The sequence below is a fragment of the Chrysemys picta genome, chromosome 8, assembly GCF_011386835.1.
Source record: "Chrysemys picta bellii isolate R12L10 chromosome 8, ASM1138683v2, whole genome shotgun sequence".
NCBI classification, from domain to species: Eukaryota; Metazoa; Chordata; order Testudines; family Emydidae; genus Chrysemys; species Chrysemys picta.
Window position 1 is genome coordinate 94,743,126 of NC_088798.1, and position 16,277 is coordinate 94,759,402.

The window sequence follows — 16,277 nt, forward strand, 5'->3', positions numbered from 1 at the left end:
ATGCTGCTAGCAGTAAACATAGCTGGAGAGGAAAATTAGGTCTTAAGGGAGAGCAACTAGAGCCATGAGCAACATGAAATAAAGACAAAACTTGAGCGGGAGCATGTGGCAGGTATAGGAATAAAAACTAACAGCTATTTTTCTGAAGGTTATAGGCTGCATTTGGGAAGACTGCCAAGATTTGCAAAGCATATGAGTGAAGCACAAGCAACAGACCAGGTGAAATAAAAGCCCCTTTAAAGTGGATGCCCTACACAATTCCTAGTGTTCCGATCCCTGCACTCTCCTGACCTCTCACAGAACATGTTAATGAGAGTTTATTTCCCAAAGTGGAATTCCCACCCCAGGTTCTGGTATTTCGACAAAAGCCTCCATCACCAGGACTGGTAATAAGCTGCTTCCCTCTAATGCGGATTTGAGACACTTACCCATTAAGATACTCAATAGCTTTTGAACTCTGGAGTTTACTCCAACAATTCGGTAGAGCCCTTGCTCATTGATCCCTGGAAAAATAAAGAGGTTACTTAATTAGGGGAATGTTAAAAGAACTATTAACATTTCTTTCATTTCCTTGGCTTCGCTAATAGCTGCAGTAATTAAAGCTTCCACCAGCTGCATACAACACTCTCAGCCTGGCTGTTATAGAAAGGGTTGAGATTTGGTTTTGACGTCTGGGTTTTTATGTATTTATTACAAAGTGTTGTCTCCTGATCAGCTCAGGAATCAGAGGTGCCTGTTCTCCGCCCTAGTGGACAACAAGAAAGCATGGAAGCACCAGAAACAAATATCATTTGATTGGCAACGTGTGTGGGTGGGTTGAGGAGTCTGATGCTAAGACCTGCTGGTCAGGGACCGTGTCTTTCCATATGTCAGCAGAGTGTGCAGCACAATGTGATTCTGATCCAAAGTGAGGCTTATGGTAGTATAGAAATAAATAATACAGGACCTGACTAACTGGAGCTGAATGTCCCTCCAGTCTTACTGAAGGGAATGAGAGTTGAGGGCATTTTGATCTCTGCAGGTCTAAATGAATGTGTTAGCTTTGTTTCCCACCCCCTCCCTTTTTTTTTTTTTTTTTTTGAACCAGGGTTTTAATCACAGCCAGCATGTTATCTGAACAGAGTTTATACCATGGACAGCAGGAAAATCTCAATAATGCAAACTCTTTTTCTTCATTAAGGGCGTTGCAAAACTTCACCAGCCTGCAGCTCTTTAGTAACCACCCCATACTCTATGTCCTTAGGATCGGAGCCTCTACAGCACTGCAGTATGGCAAATACTCAGTTCCTAACCACACCCAATGCTCTGAATTCTCTCACAGGTAGGATGGAGAGCAATGGGCTGGGACTCGGGAGAACTGGGTTCAAATCTGGATCAGCCACTGATTTCCTGTCTGACCGTGGGCAAGTCACTTTCTCTTACCTGTGCCTATCCCACCTGTAAAATGGGGATGACATTTCTCTACCCCGCAGGAGTATTGAGAATAAAATTCATATTTGTTTATGAATATTAAATTATACCCAAAATTAGATTTCAAATTAAATTCCACTCCTAATTTTAAAAATCTAGCCCAACATTTCTCTGTTTATCCTTCTGTTCTTGATATTTGCTTAACACCTGCGTTCTCCAGTTAGTCAAGCTCAAGTACATGGCCAGCTAGGGCATCTGTGTGAGCCTATAATGAGGTATATCAAACATGAGTCTCTGAGGGTTAATAAATCATTTCTGTGCACAAAAAGAGAAGGTAAGCACAGACCATGCTAAAAACAGATGCAAGACCTTCCCTAAAAACAAGGCCATCTGGTGAACTACTATACCTCTTGTTTCGACAGCATTTATGCATTTCCTGATAATGCTGAATCCGATATTATCCAACTGGGCAGCTGAAAGGAAAGAAAAAAATTGATGAAACACCTAGCAATGGGGATGATTTCACCATGAGCACTCCATTCATCCAGCAGAATCATCTCCGAGATTGAAATAGATATTGTATTGTTTTTTAAAAAATAATTTGGGGGGATAAATTTGGTGTCCATGAAAGAGAGAGACTAACACACTAGTTTTCTTCAGGAACAATGCAGGCATGTACATGACACTGCTCATACATCTCATTTCAAACCCCCATGCTGTTCCAATCCTGGGCCTATCCACAGCTTTGCCAATGCATTTCACTCTTGACCTCTAATTCTAGTACCAGGTCCCTGCAGCAATGCAGGTTTGTGCGTGTTCACTACCTTCATTCAGGACCAGGATGCTATCTCCTGTATGGGACTTCTGGCTGGGAGGTCTGTCAGTCTCTCTCGTTTGCCACAAGCCACATTATTTCAGATGACCAGTCTCTGAGGCTACATCTACACTACGGGGGGGGGTCGATTTAAGATACGCAAATTCAGCTACGTGAATAGCGTAGCTGAATTCGACGTATCGCAGCCAACTTACCCCGCTGTGAGGACGGCGGCAAAATCGACCTCTGCGGCTTCCCATCGACGGCGCTTACTCCCACCTCCGCTGGTGGAGTAAGAGCGTCGATTCAGGGATCGATTGTCGCGTCCCAATGGGACGCGATAAATTGATCCCCAAGAGGTCGATTTCTACCCGCCGATTCAGGCGGGTAGTGTAGACCCAGCCTAAACATTCCACAAGTCCCCTACTTCACCTCCTACATCAGTGATTTGCTTCCTAATCTCCAACCAGCTGAAACATGATCGCTGTTGCTGGAGGGGTTGACTTTACCTTGAGGGTTTCCTCCTGTGTCAGACTTCTGTCTGCCTAGATATGTGGGGGGGGACTGAATTTCATGTTTTGCTTGGTTTTTTTTTTTAATTGTATGATAGGTTGATGCATTTTGATTGATGCCCTACAAAATGTGCTAAATAAGCAACTGGGGAAGGAAGAAAGGTGACCAAGGGGAGACTGGAAGGAAACAAATGGAAGAGGTTGGAGGAGAAAAATAGGAGTGGGGATGAAGGGAGAATGGAAGGAGGACGTAAAATGGGAGGTGAAGGTACGTAGCAATGAGTGTTACCCAGTGAAGAGAGACTGGAGGAATGGAGTCTTTCGGTAATGGAAGAAGGGAATAGATGATGGGGGTATGTATATGAATTGCTGGCTGAAACAATGAAGAGTTCGAAACTCTTTAAAGCAATGTTTTCTAAACTGCACCCCATGGCCCACTGTGGTTGGTAGAAGTCACGTGGTGCTGAGAGATTATATTTAGAATAAAAGTAGACTTTGCCCAAAGTCTACAATCACAAAGAGGCAGAGATGTTTCTACAAGACACAATCTATTGAGATGTGGCCCACACTATTAAAAAAAGTTTGAGAACCCATGACATAAATCAGCAGGAGAGATCTTGCAGTGTGAATGGCTGGTTCTCCTTCACTGTCTAGGAGCGAACACAGCCAACTCTAGTCATGACTGACCCACGCAGGATTCCAACCTTAGACAAAAACTAACCCATTCCCCTGAGGAGCCACCTGGCATCCTAGGGGCATTATATTATTCAAGTAAACACTTTTGAGTCCCAGGCTGTAAAATGCCCAAGTAAAAAGGTTTTTCCCTTGTGGATCGCACACAATACAACAGATTTCCCTCCTTCTTTGCAGATTTGCACAGTGGAAGCAGAGCCCTTTCTTCTATTAGCGTTAATGAAATATTTATTCTGTGCAAATTAGGATGTCCTGAAGGGATCCAACTCTTGAGCCTGAGAATAAGATCTAAAAATTTCATACTAATGGAATATAACACTCAATTAACTCGTGCTGTTAAAGTATTTCAAATTTAATTTAAACAAGTTACTAATACTTGTACCCAAATGCCTGCCGGGATCCTGAGGGAATATTTATCCCTTAGTCAGCTCTCAATCAGTACATGGGACACACTGCCTGCAGTCAGCTATTTGCCAAGGAAAATTACTTCTTTTATTTGCAAAGATTTGAGAAATATGCAGAAACCACACTGAAAGTGCGTTCAAGAGCATGAAGAACTTTATGCACCATCTAAAAGTTCCATTACATAGGAAGCATGATCTAGTGTTTACAGCAATGGGAAGAAGTCAGGAGAAATGAGATTTATTCCCAACTCTACACAGATTTTGGACAAGTCATTTAATCTCTCTGTGCCTTAGTTTTCCCATCTGTGAAATGGACGATAGAATACTTCCCAACAGTGCCTCACAGAAGCGTTGTGAAAATGAATTCATTAATATTTTTAAGCAATTTATGGTCTTTGGATGCAGGAAGCTAGAGCGCAGAGAAAAGTATTATTTACAAAACAGCTGATTTTATTTCGTCCTACAGAAAAAACATCAAATTTCAAAGACACAAAACAGTACTATTTCTGGGGTCCAATAGAAAAGTTTCAGAGTCCAGGAATCATGGCAGTTCACAACATGAGCAGTGCAATATTTTGCCTTTGTCCTGACATTTCCTAATTCAAAAGCACATCGAACACACAACCGGTTCACAACAATGGGACAGTTTGTTGGTTGTCCGTAACCTGCAAGGTGCAGCCCCCTTACTAGTCAATTTTACCCGTCACCCCAAGTCATCTGCTCATTTGTTTTTAAAGTTCTGTGTTGATACCATTACTAACATGATGAATGGCAAGAGAGACAGAGACAATACAACTTCTCTAAATTTATTTTTCTGGGAAAACCTGCTGAAATGCTGAGCCAACGCACACACATTAAAGAATGCTCACGTTACAGGACATGCATAATGGCTATGAAGTTTTATAGGTCTTGCTAACTGCTTCATGCGTCCTTTAACAGCCCAACTATTCCGCAGGAACAGACACAACGGACACTCTGGGGTACTGTGTTTTAGTTTAGGTTTTCAATAGAACAAATCAAAACAGATCAAAGCTATTAGGTCCACTTCAGATCTCTTCTGCCACCCTACTCCACAAACCCTGGGTACTCAATATAGAATAAACCGGATATAGCAGGCCCACTACTACTTTGACAGTCTTTAAAATCAGCAAATTATAAAAAAAAAAAAAAACAGTTCCAGCAAAACCAGGGTGCCTGACTAGTGATTTTGAGTGCCTTGGATTTCAGGTGCCGAATACTGCAAAAGGGGCCTGATTTTCAGAACGGTCTCCCAAAATTACGGGTCAAAATTTAGGTCGGAATGTTTTTTGCCACCAGTATGGCCTACCCTGGATTCTCCCCATCCCCTAAAGGTGCTACCTTTCCCCGCTCCCCTGCAGCTTTAGTTAAGTTCCTTCCATGTTTGATACTGGGAATGTGAAGGTTACAAATGGGCATTCTCTCTCCCCCACCCTGACCCGCAATTTATTTCCACGGCTGGAGATTCATCGTGAGCCCACTGCACCACTCAGTACTGACTGAGTTACCACTAAAGGGATCATAGCAAGACCTTTCAACAGTGTTTGCCAAGACAGAGTGAGGAAGCAGGAGCAATCCTTCCAGATGAAAGTGACAGAGCATAATCCTCCCCAAGCTGTTGAGTCAGCTCTTTAGAGTCCTTGCTGAGCTCTGGATCAGGAAAGGTCAGGGATTTATTTGCAATCTTCGTATCCTTATGCTCTCCAGAAATATCTAATTAAATAAATATCCAGGCAGCCTTATTTATCCTTTAATTTGACTTTTAATGAGCTTGATTTCCACTCTCCCTCACAGAAGCTTCTTTTTATCTCTCTTGTTTACTCACTGATTTAGCTCAGAGATGACAGATCATAGCTGCATCTGGAACTACTCCGTGATCCTTAACACCCACGCCATTCTCCCTAGGCAGCTCCGTGATCTGCAGCACGAGGCTTCAGCTAGATTTCCCCCCAAGTCGGCAGTCCATTCCCCCATTTAGATTCTGCTTGCTAACATCTGATGGCTTGGGAGTGGTGGTGGAATGCGTGCATGTGACTTAGGGCTTGTCTAAACTACCGGTCGACGGGCAGCGACCGATCCAGCGGGGGTTGATTTATCATGTCTAGTATAGATGGGATAAATTGGCCGCCAATTGCTCTAGCCTCGATTCCAGTACTCCACCTCAACGAGAAGCGCAAGGGGAATCGATGGGAGAGCATCTCCCGTCGACACACCGCAGTGAGACACCGTGGTGAGTAGATCTAAGTATGACGACTTCAGTTGCGTTATCATGTAGCTGAAGTTGCATAACTTAGATCGATCCCTCTCCCGTAGCATAGACCAGCCATCAGTCTGTTGCATTTTGAGCTAGCACAGTGAGCTGCGGACAGGAGTTGGAGGCTAATGGCAGCAGAGAGTGTGATCCCTCCCATCTGCCTTGGATACACATGGTGACCAGCATGCCTCAATTCTCTATAATAAGGGGTGTTCCTCATCCCCATCCTATAGTCTCTCACTCATATTGTTATTTATTTCCATTAGAAGTGCAGAATTGCAAAGATGAAGGTAACTGTCATTTACCAATAGAAACCCATCTTCCGCTCTAATTATTTGTTCATTTTGAGCCTCTTATCTTGCGACTGGGCAGTGGCAGGTTGAGAGGTACGGTACGTGGAACCAAATTTCAGGGGATGCAGCTTGCCTCGGTATTTCCCTATGCCTCACTTCAGTGGATGGATGTGGGTCGAGCATACACAGTCACACACATATACACAAAATAGTATTATTGTAGAAGTATTTCAATGCACAACTGACCAGAGTATCAATCCAAGATAGTATTCATGCTATAATCTGGCATAGAGATATTTTAATCAACATTTGACAAGCACCACCATTATTCCAGCTTTTTTGCTAACTAAATACAAGCTACTTATCCTGTCTTATGCAACATCTTGAACTATCCTAGTTGGGCCCGTCTCATCTTGAATTTTTGCCCTGTACATTATTTCTATTTAATCCCTTAATTCCATTGTTCGATGCTGACACTGCAACTACCTGAGCATAGGGGAAGGGGGGAAATCAGCCTCAGGCTGATCTTACTGAATCCAGACTTACAAATGTCACACCACACCAGCGACACAAGATCAAACAGACTTCTCTGCAGACTACGTTATACAGCTTTGTGTTTTATAGCAGAACAAAACAAAAACTATCTCAAAGAGTTTTACGGAATTAAACACGAAGGGAGGGAGAGAAGTCAAGAAATGGAGACCAGGAAAAATGAGGTTTTTGTCTGTGATTTAAAAACTGAAGAATTGATGAGATGCCAAGATGACAGGGAAGAGGAACTGCAGAGCAGAAGGCTCTTGTATTGAACACATTCTCAGAGAAGCTGGATGAAGGACAGAGATCAGGCCAGTGTGGGATAAGTGAAAGGTGGGTTGTAGAGAGCATAAGGTCTATGAAGAGTTTATAAAACTAAGGTGAACAATTTTGAACCAGATCTTGAAGTGAATGGGGAGCCAGTGGAGTTGGAGGAGGAGGATGTATTCATTCATCTTCTTCCATGTACCAAGTCCAAACGGCCTAGAGTATTTGTTTTCAGAGAATAGAGCAGGGCAAAACAGGACAGGTCTTCTGGATTTTGCTAACCAAGAAATTAAAATACACTTAGTGTTAGAAGTTCACTGAAACTCATCCCTCCACCCCCACATCACCCCTCTCTCAAGTCACTCCCTTTACTCCCTAAGCAGAGCAGGATAAATTACTTTATGGATGCTTAAGTATCAGAGGGGTAGCCGTGTTAGTCTGAATCTGTAAAAAGCAACAGAGGGTCCTGTGGCACCTTTAAGACTAACAGAAGTATTGGCGTTCCAACCGTCACAGGCAGTAAGAAGGAACTGAGAGGGCGTAGGGTCGGCGGCGCTTAATATACCGACGCATGAGCGCGGCACTCAAGGGGGTGCCACAGCCGACCCTACGGATACTGCTAAGGCAAAAGTTTCCAACAACTGTGCACGTGGGCGCGCACACACCTAGAATGGAATCGACATGAGCAAGCATGCGAAGAAGAAGAATTGCACAGGCCAACTTAATAATATTTTACTTTTACGTACACACCTTTCACCTGAGGCTCTTGGTGCACTTTACAAACACTAAATCTAGTCTGTGAAGTAGGCAAGCAGCATTCTCCTCATGTTGCAGATGTGGCATGGCAAAGGAGAAGATACTGAAAGACAGGCACCTTTGCCCAGGCCTTCCCAATTGATTAAATCCTAGATTCTCAGTTGACTAGTGAAGCTGCAGGCAGCAGAGAAACAAGGTGTTTGAGCTCCTCTCGAATGCCTCAACTTAAGCTTTGAAAAGCACCCAGATACCTTGGTGAGAAGGGTCACTAAGGGTATGTCTACACTGCAACTGAAAACCTGGGGCTGGCCTACATCAGCTGACTCTGGCTCTCGGGGCTCAGGCTAAGATGCTGTATAACTGTGGTGTAGACATTCAGGTTGGGGCTGGGGCTGGAGCCTGAGCTCTGGGACTCTCTCCCCTTGCAGGGTCCCAGAGCCCAGGCTCCAGCTGGTTCTGCAAAATCTACACTGCAATTAAACAGCCCCTTAGCCTAAGTTAGCTAACACAGGCCAGCCACGGGTGTTTAACTGCAGTGTAGACATACCCTACATGAACTTACTACTGCTGTAACTAGTGACTTTCCCAAAGCTACACAGAAAGTCCATGGCCAGGAATAGAAGCCAAAAGGAAACAAAGAATCAGCTAAGCCACCCTCTTCCCCTTGAGAGTAAAAGTACACTGTCCCTACAATGCCACCAGTCCCTACCAGAGCCAGAATGGAGTTCTGGCTAGGACTTGGCCATACTGCCAACCAAATACGGAGTACCATATTTACTCACACTGTCACTGCACTAATGCATTCTGGGAGACATCTCAAGTACAAATGGTGCTACCGGACCAAGTTTTAATCTCTCTTCCCTTCAGCGGGGTCAGACACTGGTTTGTGTGGCGCAGAGCCCAAAGCTGTAACCTACCTGAAGGAATCAGTAAAACCCTGCTTTGTCACTGTGTACCTAAGGAACCAGCTGTTAACATGCCTCCTCTCAACTAATATATTGCAGCTCCAACTCAGTGAATTTAGAGATTGGCTCAGACAATGCAAGCGGCACTAATTGTACCACTCAGAAGCAAGGCTAAGACAAGTCAGCAGCACTGCATAGCCCACCTAGGTATCAAATTACCTGTAATTGCACCATCTTGTATCACTCAGCACCTCTATAAAAAACCAAAACTGACAGGGATGTAAATCTTGCCTTGGAGAGGGGGGGAAAATTGTGGGGAGAGGAGCGGGGGAGTGGGGCTGAAATCATTTTCTATTTGTCAGCACCAGTGGCTGGCAAGGACAGAAAGGGAAGCCATGCTGGCTGCTCAGTCAGCTGAATGTCAGACCTATCAGATGAAGGAGCTCGATGTCCAGAAGCAAGGCTGAAATTCCCCATTAGTGTGTATACCCCTTCTCAGATTCAGCAGGGGAAAACATTCTATTTATAAGCCACACACCAGCCGGGATCCCACAGCAACAAAGGCCTATGATCTCATGGGGCTTTCATCTTAGCTACTGGCTGCCTAAAAATGGCAACAGGACTCTCATCCTCCTGCCCTCCACACTCCAGCCCTCCCTTAGCTCACGCCCTTAATAAAGCTGCCAGTGATCTGTTCAAAGAGTTAGACACCAGTGGGAGCTAAGGAAACAGACTGTGTGTAAATAAACTTGCCTCTGATAAGTGGCCCAAATGAATGTAAAGGGTTCAGACTGCCCCTCAAGAGGGCCCCCCAGATTTATTGGGGCATTATGTATGGAGAGCCTAAGCTAGGCGTTGCAGAGCCAGTGTAGGCTTTGCAAACTCAGTGTGCCTTAAACAAAGGGAATGATGGGGAATTAGAAAATGCAAGTGACCGTAGAAAGCTTCCCAAGGACATGTGACCTGAACGCTATCACTGCCAAGGTGCAGTGTGTTTTAAAATTGCGATCATTTTGCAACCTGACCATTTACGGGAGGTCACAGGTCCAGGTTAAGGTTCTGACTGATTTTTGTTCTCTTCTCCCTGACAATCGATCTGTGCCTTATTTTGTCCAGCCGTAAAATGGAGATACGAGCACTTTGAGCTCCTCTGAGGCAAGGTGTCATATAAGGACAAAGTATTTCTCCTTCGCACAGCCCTCTGTGAACATGAAGCACCATGTCAGGGCTGGGTGTTCGTCATTTTGCTTTGCACGGAAGCACAATAAAAATACCAAATGTGATAAAAACCACATGCAGCCAATAACCAGGGTTTAATCCATGTCAGGAAGAGGGAGGCCGGGGAGTGGAGAGGAGCAAGAGCTGTGAGCAGCTGCAAGAAAAAAAAAGCACTTACAAACATTCCCTCACTTAGGCCTGGGGGGAGATGGATCTAAGTTACGCAACGTCAGCTATGTGAACAACGTAGCTGAAGTCGACATACTTAGATCGACTTACCGTGGTGTCTTCACCGCAGTGAATCGACTGCTGCCGCTCCCCCGTCGACTCCGCCTGTGCCTCTCGCTGCGCTGGAGTACAGGAGTCGACAGGAGAGCGCTCAGGGATTGATTTATCGCGTCTAGACTAGACGCGATAAATCGACCCCCGCTGGATCGATTGCTGCCTGCCAATCCGGCGGGTAGTGTAGACATACACTTAGTGTCTAAGTAGTATCACAGTGAGAGGTGCTTCCTGGCAAGTGTGAAGACAGGTTCCTGTCCCAGAGAGCTTACAATTGAAATATTTACGTGTTTAAAAATAAAGAGTTGGCTTCAGTGTGCCCAGTAACTTTAGGTGCATTTAAGAGCTTTGAGTAGCTGCAATTTGGAGGATATCTATGCTAGCCCAACCCTATTGAAAATGGTCCAATTAAGCGTTTTGAGACATGGGAGGTGAGAGGTGGGACAAGGTGGAACTGCTCCTCCTAGGAGTAATGGGAATACTCTTCTGAGTCCAGGATGCATAGATTGTTTGGGCTAAGGGAGATAACAAGTCTTTAAGATCCATCTTTTGGGCTCTTTTTCAGAGATCTGATTAGGCAGGGTCTTCCCAGTGTATCTGTTGGCACTGGCTTGCTCCATAAGACTTTTACACTACACAGTCTGAGTCCTCTTTTGGTAAAAAGCAGGCTGGTCTATTGGGCTGTCCCATTGGTTGAGTTGGAGAGAAGGAAGGATTGGTGGGTTTTTTTATTATTATTAATAAATATCAATAATATTAAACAAAATCCTACTTGCTTTTTATAATAATCATTCTCATATATCTAACACTTAATTCCTCAGCGTACTTTACAAACTGAGGCAGCTCATCATCGTCATCCCAATTTAATGGATGGGGAAATCCGAGCATCGTGCTCCAGTGCAGATGAGACAAGAATTACAATCTCACTTCCCAGTCCCTTCTGCCTCATTCAAACTGTTCCATGATTACAGTCAAATATAAGCAACAGGCATGGCCACATCGCTAATGACTGCATGCTGTGATGGCGTGCAGGGCAACTCCTATTCGCAGCACCTCCTCCTCACAATGCATCCGTTTTCCCAAGCAACAAGATCTTGCTCTTAACAAAAAAAAAAAAATACTTACTGCCTTCACTTTGATTGTCTTTGTTCGAGTTGTAGACCTGGAAAACAGAAGGGAAGTCTTTAACCTTTTAGTTATATAAAGATTCCACATGTAGTTACTAGAACAATTATGCTGCATTATTTGCAATACAGAAATGCCTAGAGGCCCCAGCAAAGATCATAGCTCCTTGGTGCCGGGTGCTGTACGAAGACATAGTAGGAGACAGTCCTGCTCATAAGAGTTTACAACCTGAATAGGCAAGACCTTGAATAGGAGAAAGCTAGAATTATCATTTCCAGTTTACAGGGGGAACCAAGGCATAGTGAAATTAGGCAACCTATCCAAGATGGGGTGGGGGGAGGGATAGCTCAGTGGTTTGAGCATTGGCCTACTAAACCCAGGGTTGTGAGTTCAATCCTTGAGGGAGCCATGTAGGGATCTGGGGCAAAAATCAGTACTTGGTCCTGCTAGTGAAGGCAGGGGGCTGGACTCGATGACCTTTCAGGGTCCATATATAAGATCACACAAGGTCTGTGTCAGAGCCACACACGTAGGTCTCGATCCCAGCCCAGTATTTTAACCACAAGACCTTCCCTTCCTCAACAACTCTGTCTTTTGTAACACAGCACCATTAAGTCCTGGTCACTTTCACATCACCAAAGATGCATCCTGATGGGCACAAAAGGGGTGTTTTCAAATCCTGTTAGCTTAACACAGCTAAAATCCCTGTCAAGAGGCAGTCTAGCATGTTTGAAGTTCTGCTGGTTGCCTCTGTTGTCTGTTAGGAGGGAGCCTACAGCCCAGTCAGCTAACATATCATGATGGAGGGGCAGCTGGGCCAAATTTAGTGAGTGGTGTTGTGACCTGGCACAGGGGGCACCGGTGCCCACTCAGGACCAAACCTGAGCAGCACTGCAGCTCTGTGCACCAGGTCACAACAAGTGAAGTGCCAGGACAGGCGCCACCATGGCAGGGTGAGTGCAGGGTAGGCTCACTCTCCAACCTCCCCTTTGCCCCACCACCACCCCGAGACCTCCTCTCTGCACCAGGCTGGGATGACGGTTGTGGTGCTGGGGCAGAGAGGGCTGCTATGGGTGGCCTCTGCCTCCTCTGCAGGGCAAGGAGGAAGAGGTGGCAGAGAAGGACGCGGGCCTGTGATTTTGGACTGAGGGTGGGTTGCAAAAAAGAAAAAAGCAAGCAGTTGGTGGGTTGCCTTACTAAAAAGTTTGGGAGCCACTGCAATAGTACACTTCACTCCTCATCATTCACACGAGGCAGACGGGCAACCCTGAGTGTGGCAGAGCCCATTAGAACCAAAAAATGTGTGTGCAGTCTTTGACCCAATGCTGCGAGCTGTGGGTAGAGCTTTCCTCTGGGTGGGAACTAAGCTGTGAAGCTCCTTCGCAAGTGAGACAAGAAGCATTAGGAATTGGTTCAATCACATCCCCGAGCAGGTTGTCATTCCAGTTCTTAACAGCTAAGGAAGGAAAGTTTTCAGGGACCTTCCCCCCACTTGACAGAATACTGACAGCAACATGACAGTTGGCACTGGGCCGTGTATCTGAGGGAGGTGGGGAGAATGCAGAGGAACTCCTACCAACCTCATGATGAGAAATTTCCTTTAAAAACTACCCTGGCCTCCCCTGCTACCGACAGATATGATCTCAGCGGGCAGGTGTCACACGCAGTACAGTTGTCTTTGGGCCGGGAGGCTGCCTGCTTGCTATCAGTGCTCTGATGTGGTTCCTCCACTGCAGTCAGGTTCCTCGGACCAGAGCTCTGAAGAAACCACAAGGCCTGTAAACTAAACTACAGTCTCTCCTTCAAAGTAACAGTAGTTTGAAACAAGGCACATATGTTATTAACCAAAGCAAGAATACAATCTTATTGTTTGGTAGCTCCTCTCCCTTTCTTTTCCCTTAGTTTCCTACCATTTCTTGACAAGTATGTCTTAACTTGGACTGCAAATCCCTTGGAAGTAGTGACAGCGGGTCAAATCATTGCCCCATTGAAGCCAATGGCAAAACAGGCACGGACTTCAGTGGGGCCGGGATTGCACCCTTTGTCTTTTGTCTGTAAATCACCATGTGCATTTATTGCAACTGTACAAGCAATCAAGTTTCACACCTTTAAAGAACAAAAGAAAGGAGGCTGGGGAGCATGCTTGGTCAAAGTCATCTGACAAGAAAACTGACCTGCACTAAGTATTGCTCTCCCATGTGGCTTCTGGATCTTGGAAGGCTCCCCCTTAGAATAAACACACCTTCAAAACATAGCAAATGCCTGATCAATGAGCAAGAGGCTCCTAGGGGCACGTGCAACCAGCTGTTCAGGAGATGGGTCGTTAATCTAGGTTTGATTCAATGAGCTTTGTAACAGAACTGACAAAGCCAGGAAGGCAGCCCAGCCTACCAAGGGTCATACAAGTAAGTGGGTCAGCGCGTAGGTGTGCAAAACAGTAAAATTGATAACTATGGAGGATGCAAGTCCTTCAGAGGAAACCAATCTCTATTAAATCATTTTCTTGTCTTCTCTCCCCTCCCCCGCTAGAAGGTCAAAGGAAAAAGGCACCCTTTCATTCTTATAGAGAAGCACATGCTCTTGCTTCCTTGTTGACTTGGGCACCAGCGCTGAGATCTGTGATGAGTTTTAGTAGAGAGAGAATCAGGACAAGGCAAACTGATGTACACTGAAACTTTAAGTACTGAACCAATGGCTGCAATTAAATACAGATAACCATCTTAAAAAAAAAACCATTTGTCTTCATGTCATATTGTGCTTTTGCAATATTTTTATTTACACATAGTTAAACCACTTAAATTGATGAGTCTTTGGGGAACGTCAAAAGAATATCAAGTTATCATTCCTAGAATTCTTCTGCTGGTAACCCATGCCACCGTTATAAGGGCCTTACTGAGAAATCACAGTAGCACTTCTAGAAATTATACAGATATGTAAATTAATGGAACAACGTAAAATTGAGGGACCAGACTGGGGACACTGTGCCTTTTGTGCTAGGATCCAAGCAATTCTGACTATACATTGCCATACAAATATACTTCTCAATCTCTCCCTCTGCGGCACCCCTTACCATAGTATCTAGGCACCACAAACGAATTACAGTACATGATACTTGAAAACTAGAGATTCCTTTGGCATGAGAGAAACTGTTTTAAACATGTACGCTAGGGGGGTTACTCGACAGAAAAAACAGCTGCAGTAAGCAGAAGAATTGCCCCCAAGGGAGAACATGCACAGCAAACAAAGTAAAATACGTGAAGACAAGCAGGAAAGTGAACAGAAAAACTAAGACTGATTGTGAAGTGTCTGACTTTCCCCAAAGCTAGGGTTACCATGTGTCCGGTTTTTCCCGGACATGTCCGGCTTTTCGGCAATCAAACCCCCGTCTGGGGGGAATTGCCAAAAAGCCGAACATGTCCGGGAAAATGCCGGCCGGGCACTTCCCCTCCCGCGGCGGCTCTGCTCCTCCCCTGACTCTTCGGCTCTGTTTAAGAGCCGAGTTGCCCGAGCGCTATGGGCTTCAGCCCCCTTGCCTCCGGACCCCAGCCGCCGGCCGGGCACTTCCCCTCCCGGGCTCCGGCGGCGCAGGGTCCAGAGGCATGGGAGCTGCCCGAAGCCGGTAGCGCTCGGGCAGCTCGGCTCTTAAATAGAGCCGAAGAGTCAGAGGAGGAGCAGAGCTTCCGGCCGCGGCGGCTCTGCTCCTCCCCTGACTCTTTGGCTCTGTTTAAGAGCCGAGCGCTACGGGCTTTGGGCAGCCCCCATGCCTCCGGACCCTGCACCGCCAGAGCCTGGGAGGGGAAGTACCCGGCTGGGGGTGCAGGGTCCGGAGGCATAGGGGCTGCCCGAAGCCCAAGCGCTACCGGCTTCACGGTTTGCCGGGCAGCCTCCAGACCCTGCGCCCCCAGCTGGGCGCTTCCCCTCCCGGGCTCCAGCTGCGCTGGGGAAGCGCCGTCCGGGGGCGCAGGGTCTGGAGGCTGCCCGGCAAACCGTGAAGCCGGTAGCGCTCGGGCAGCCCTTTTCGCGTGGCTGGGAGTGGGAGGGAGGAGGGGGGCGGAGTTAGGGCAGGGTTGGGGCAGGGAAGGGATGGAGTTGGGGCGGGGCTGGGGTGGGAAATGGGTGGGGCCAGGGCCCCGTGGAGGGTCCTCTTTTTTTATTTGTTAAATATGGTAACCCTACCCAAAGCACCCCTCCCTCTATCTCTAAAGAATCCACTCTCTCAAGCATCTGTAGGGGGAGGACTAAGCAGAGCTGGAGGTTAAACCCTTGTTCACTGGGGGTCAAGCAGTGGTCTACACCTTGCCTTTGAATCCCATTCACAGTAGAAATATACTCCATTTTAGTGCACAACATCCACCCAGCTACGTCATGTGACACTGTTCTTTAGGTGCCTTTTTTAAGCTAGAGATAAGTTCCCTTTCATCAAACTGACTGACTCATCCACAGTTCTAGTTTTCACACATATCCGTGGCTGTCCAAATACACATCTCACTGGATCCCACCTAATTCAAGCTACAGAGGGAGTTTTGTTTGCCTGCATATATATATATATTTTTTTCAAGTTTAGTCTTACAAGACAAGAGTGATTGGGATTGAAACTAGTTCTGCAAAGAAAGGGAAAAGAAGGGAAGCAGATTTCAGAGACACATTGGGTACGTCTACACTCCAGCTGGGAGCGTGCCTCCCAGACTCGAGCGAGCTCGGCTTGAGCTAGGCAGACAGTGCAGCACTGGCAGGGGCTCAGGCTAACTCGGACCTAGGGCATAGGGTGAGTCCGAGCTTGGGTGGCTAAGCC

The 16,277-nt window shown here is 46.1% G+C and overlaps 1 protein-coding gene across 7 annotated transcripts in view; it reads right to left on the reverse strand.

Annotated features, from left to right (window-relative positions):
- Window positions 1-16,277, reverse strand: part of ARHGAP26 (Rho GTPase activating protein 26) — a 597,030-nt gene that overhangs the window by 161,776 nt on the left and 418,977 nt on the right. For all 7 annotated transcript variants that reach the window (XM_042850866.2, XM_042850865.2, XM_065554977.1 and 4 more), the window contains 3 exons: window positions 11,486-11,522; window positions 1,818-1,883; window positions 429-503 (listed from right to left, as the gene is read on the reverse strand). In XM_042850866.2, the coding sequence (XP_042706800.1) occupies window positions 429-503; window positions 1,818-1,883; window positions 11,486-11,522 (178 nt within the window). The remainder of the gene's footprint in view (window positions 1-428; window positions 504-1,817; window positions 1,884-11,485; window positions 11,523-16,277) is intronic.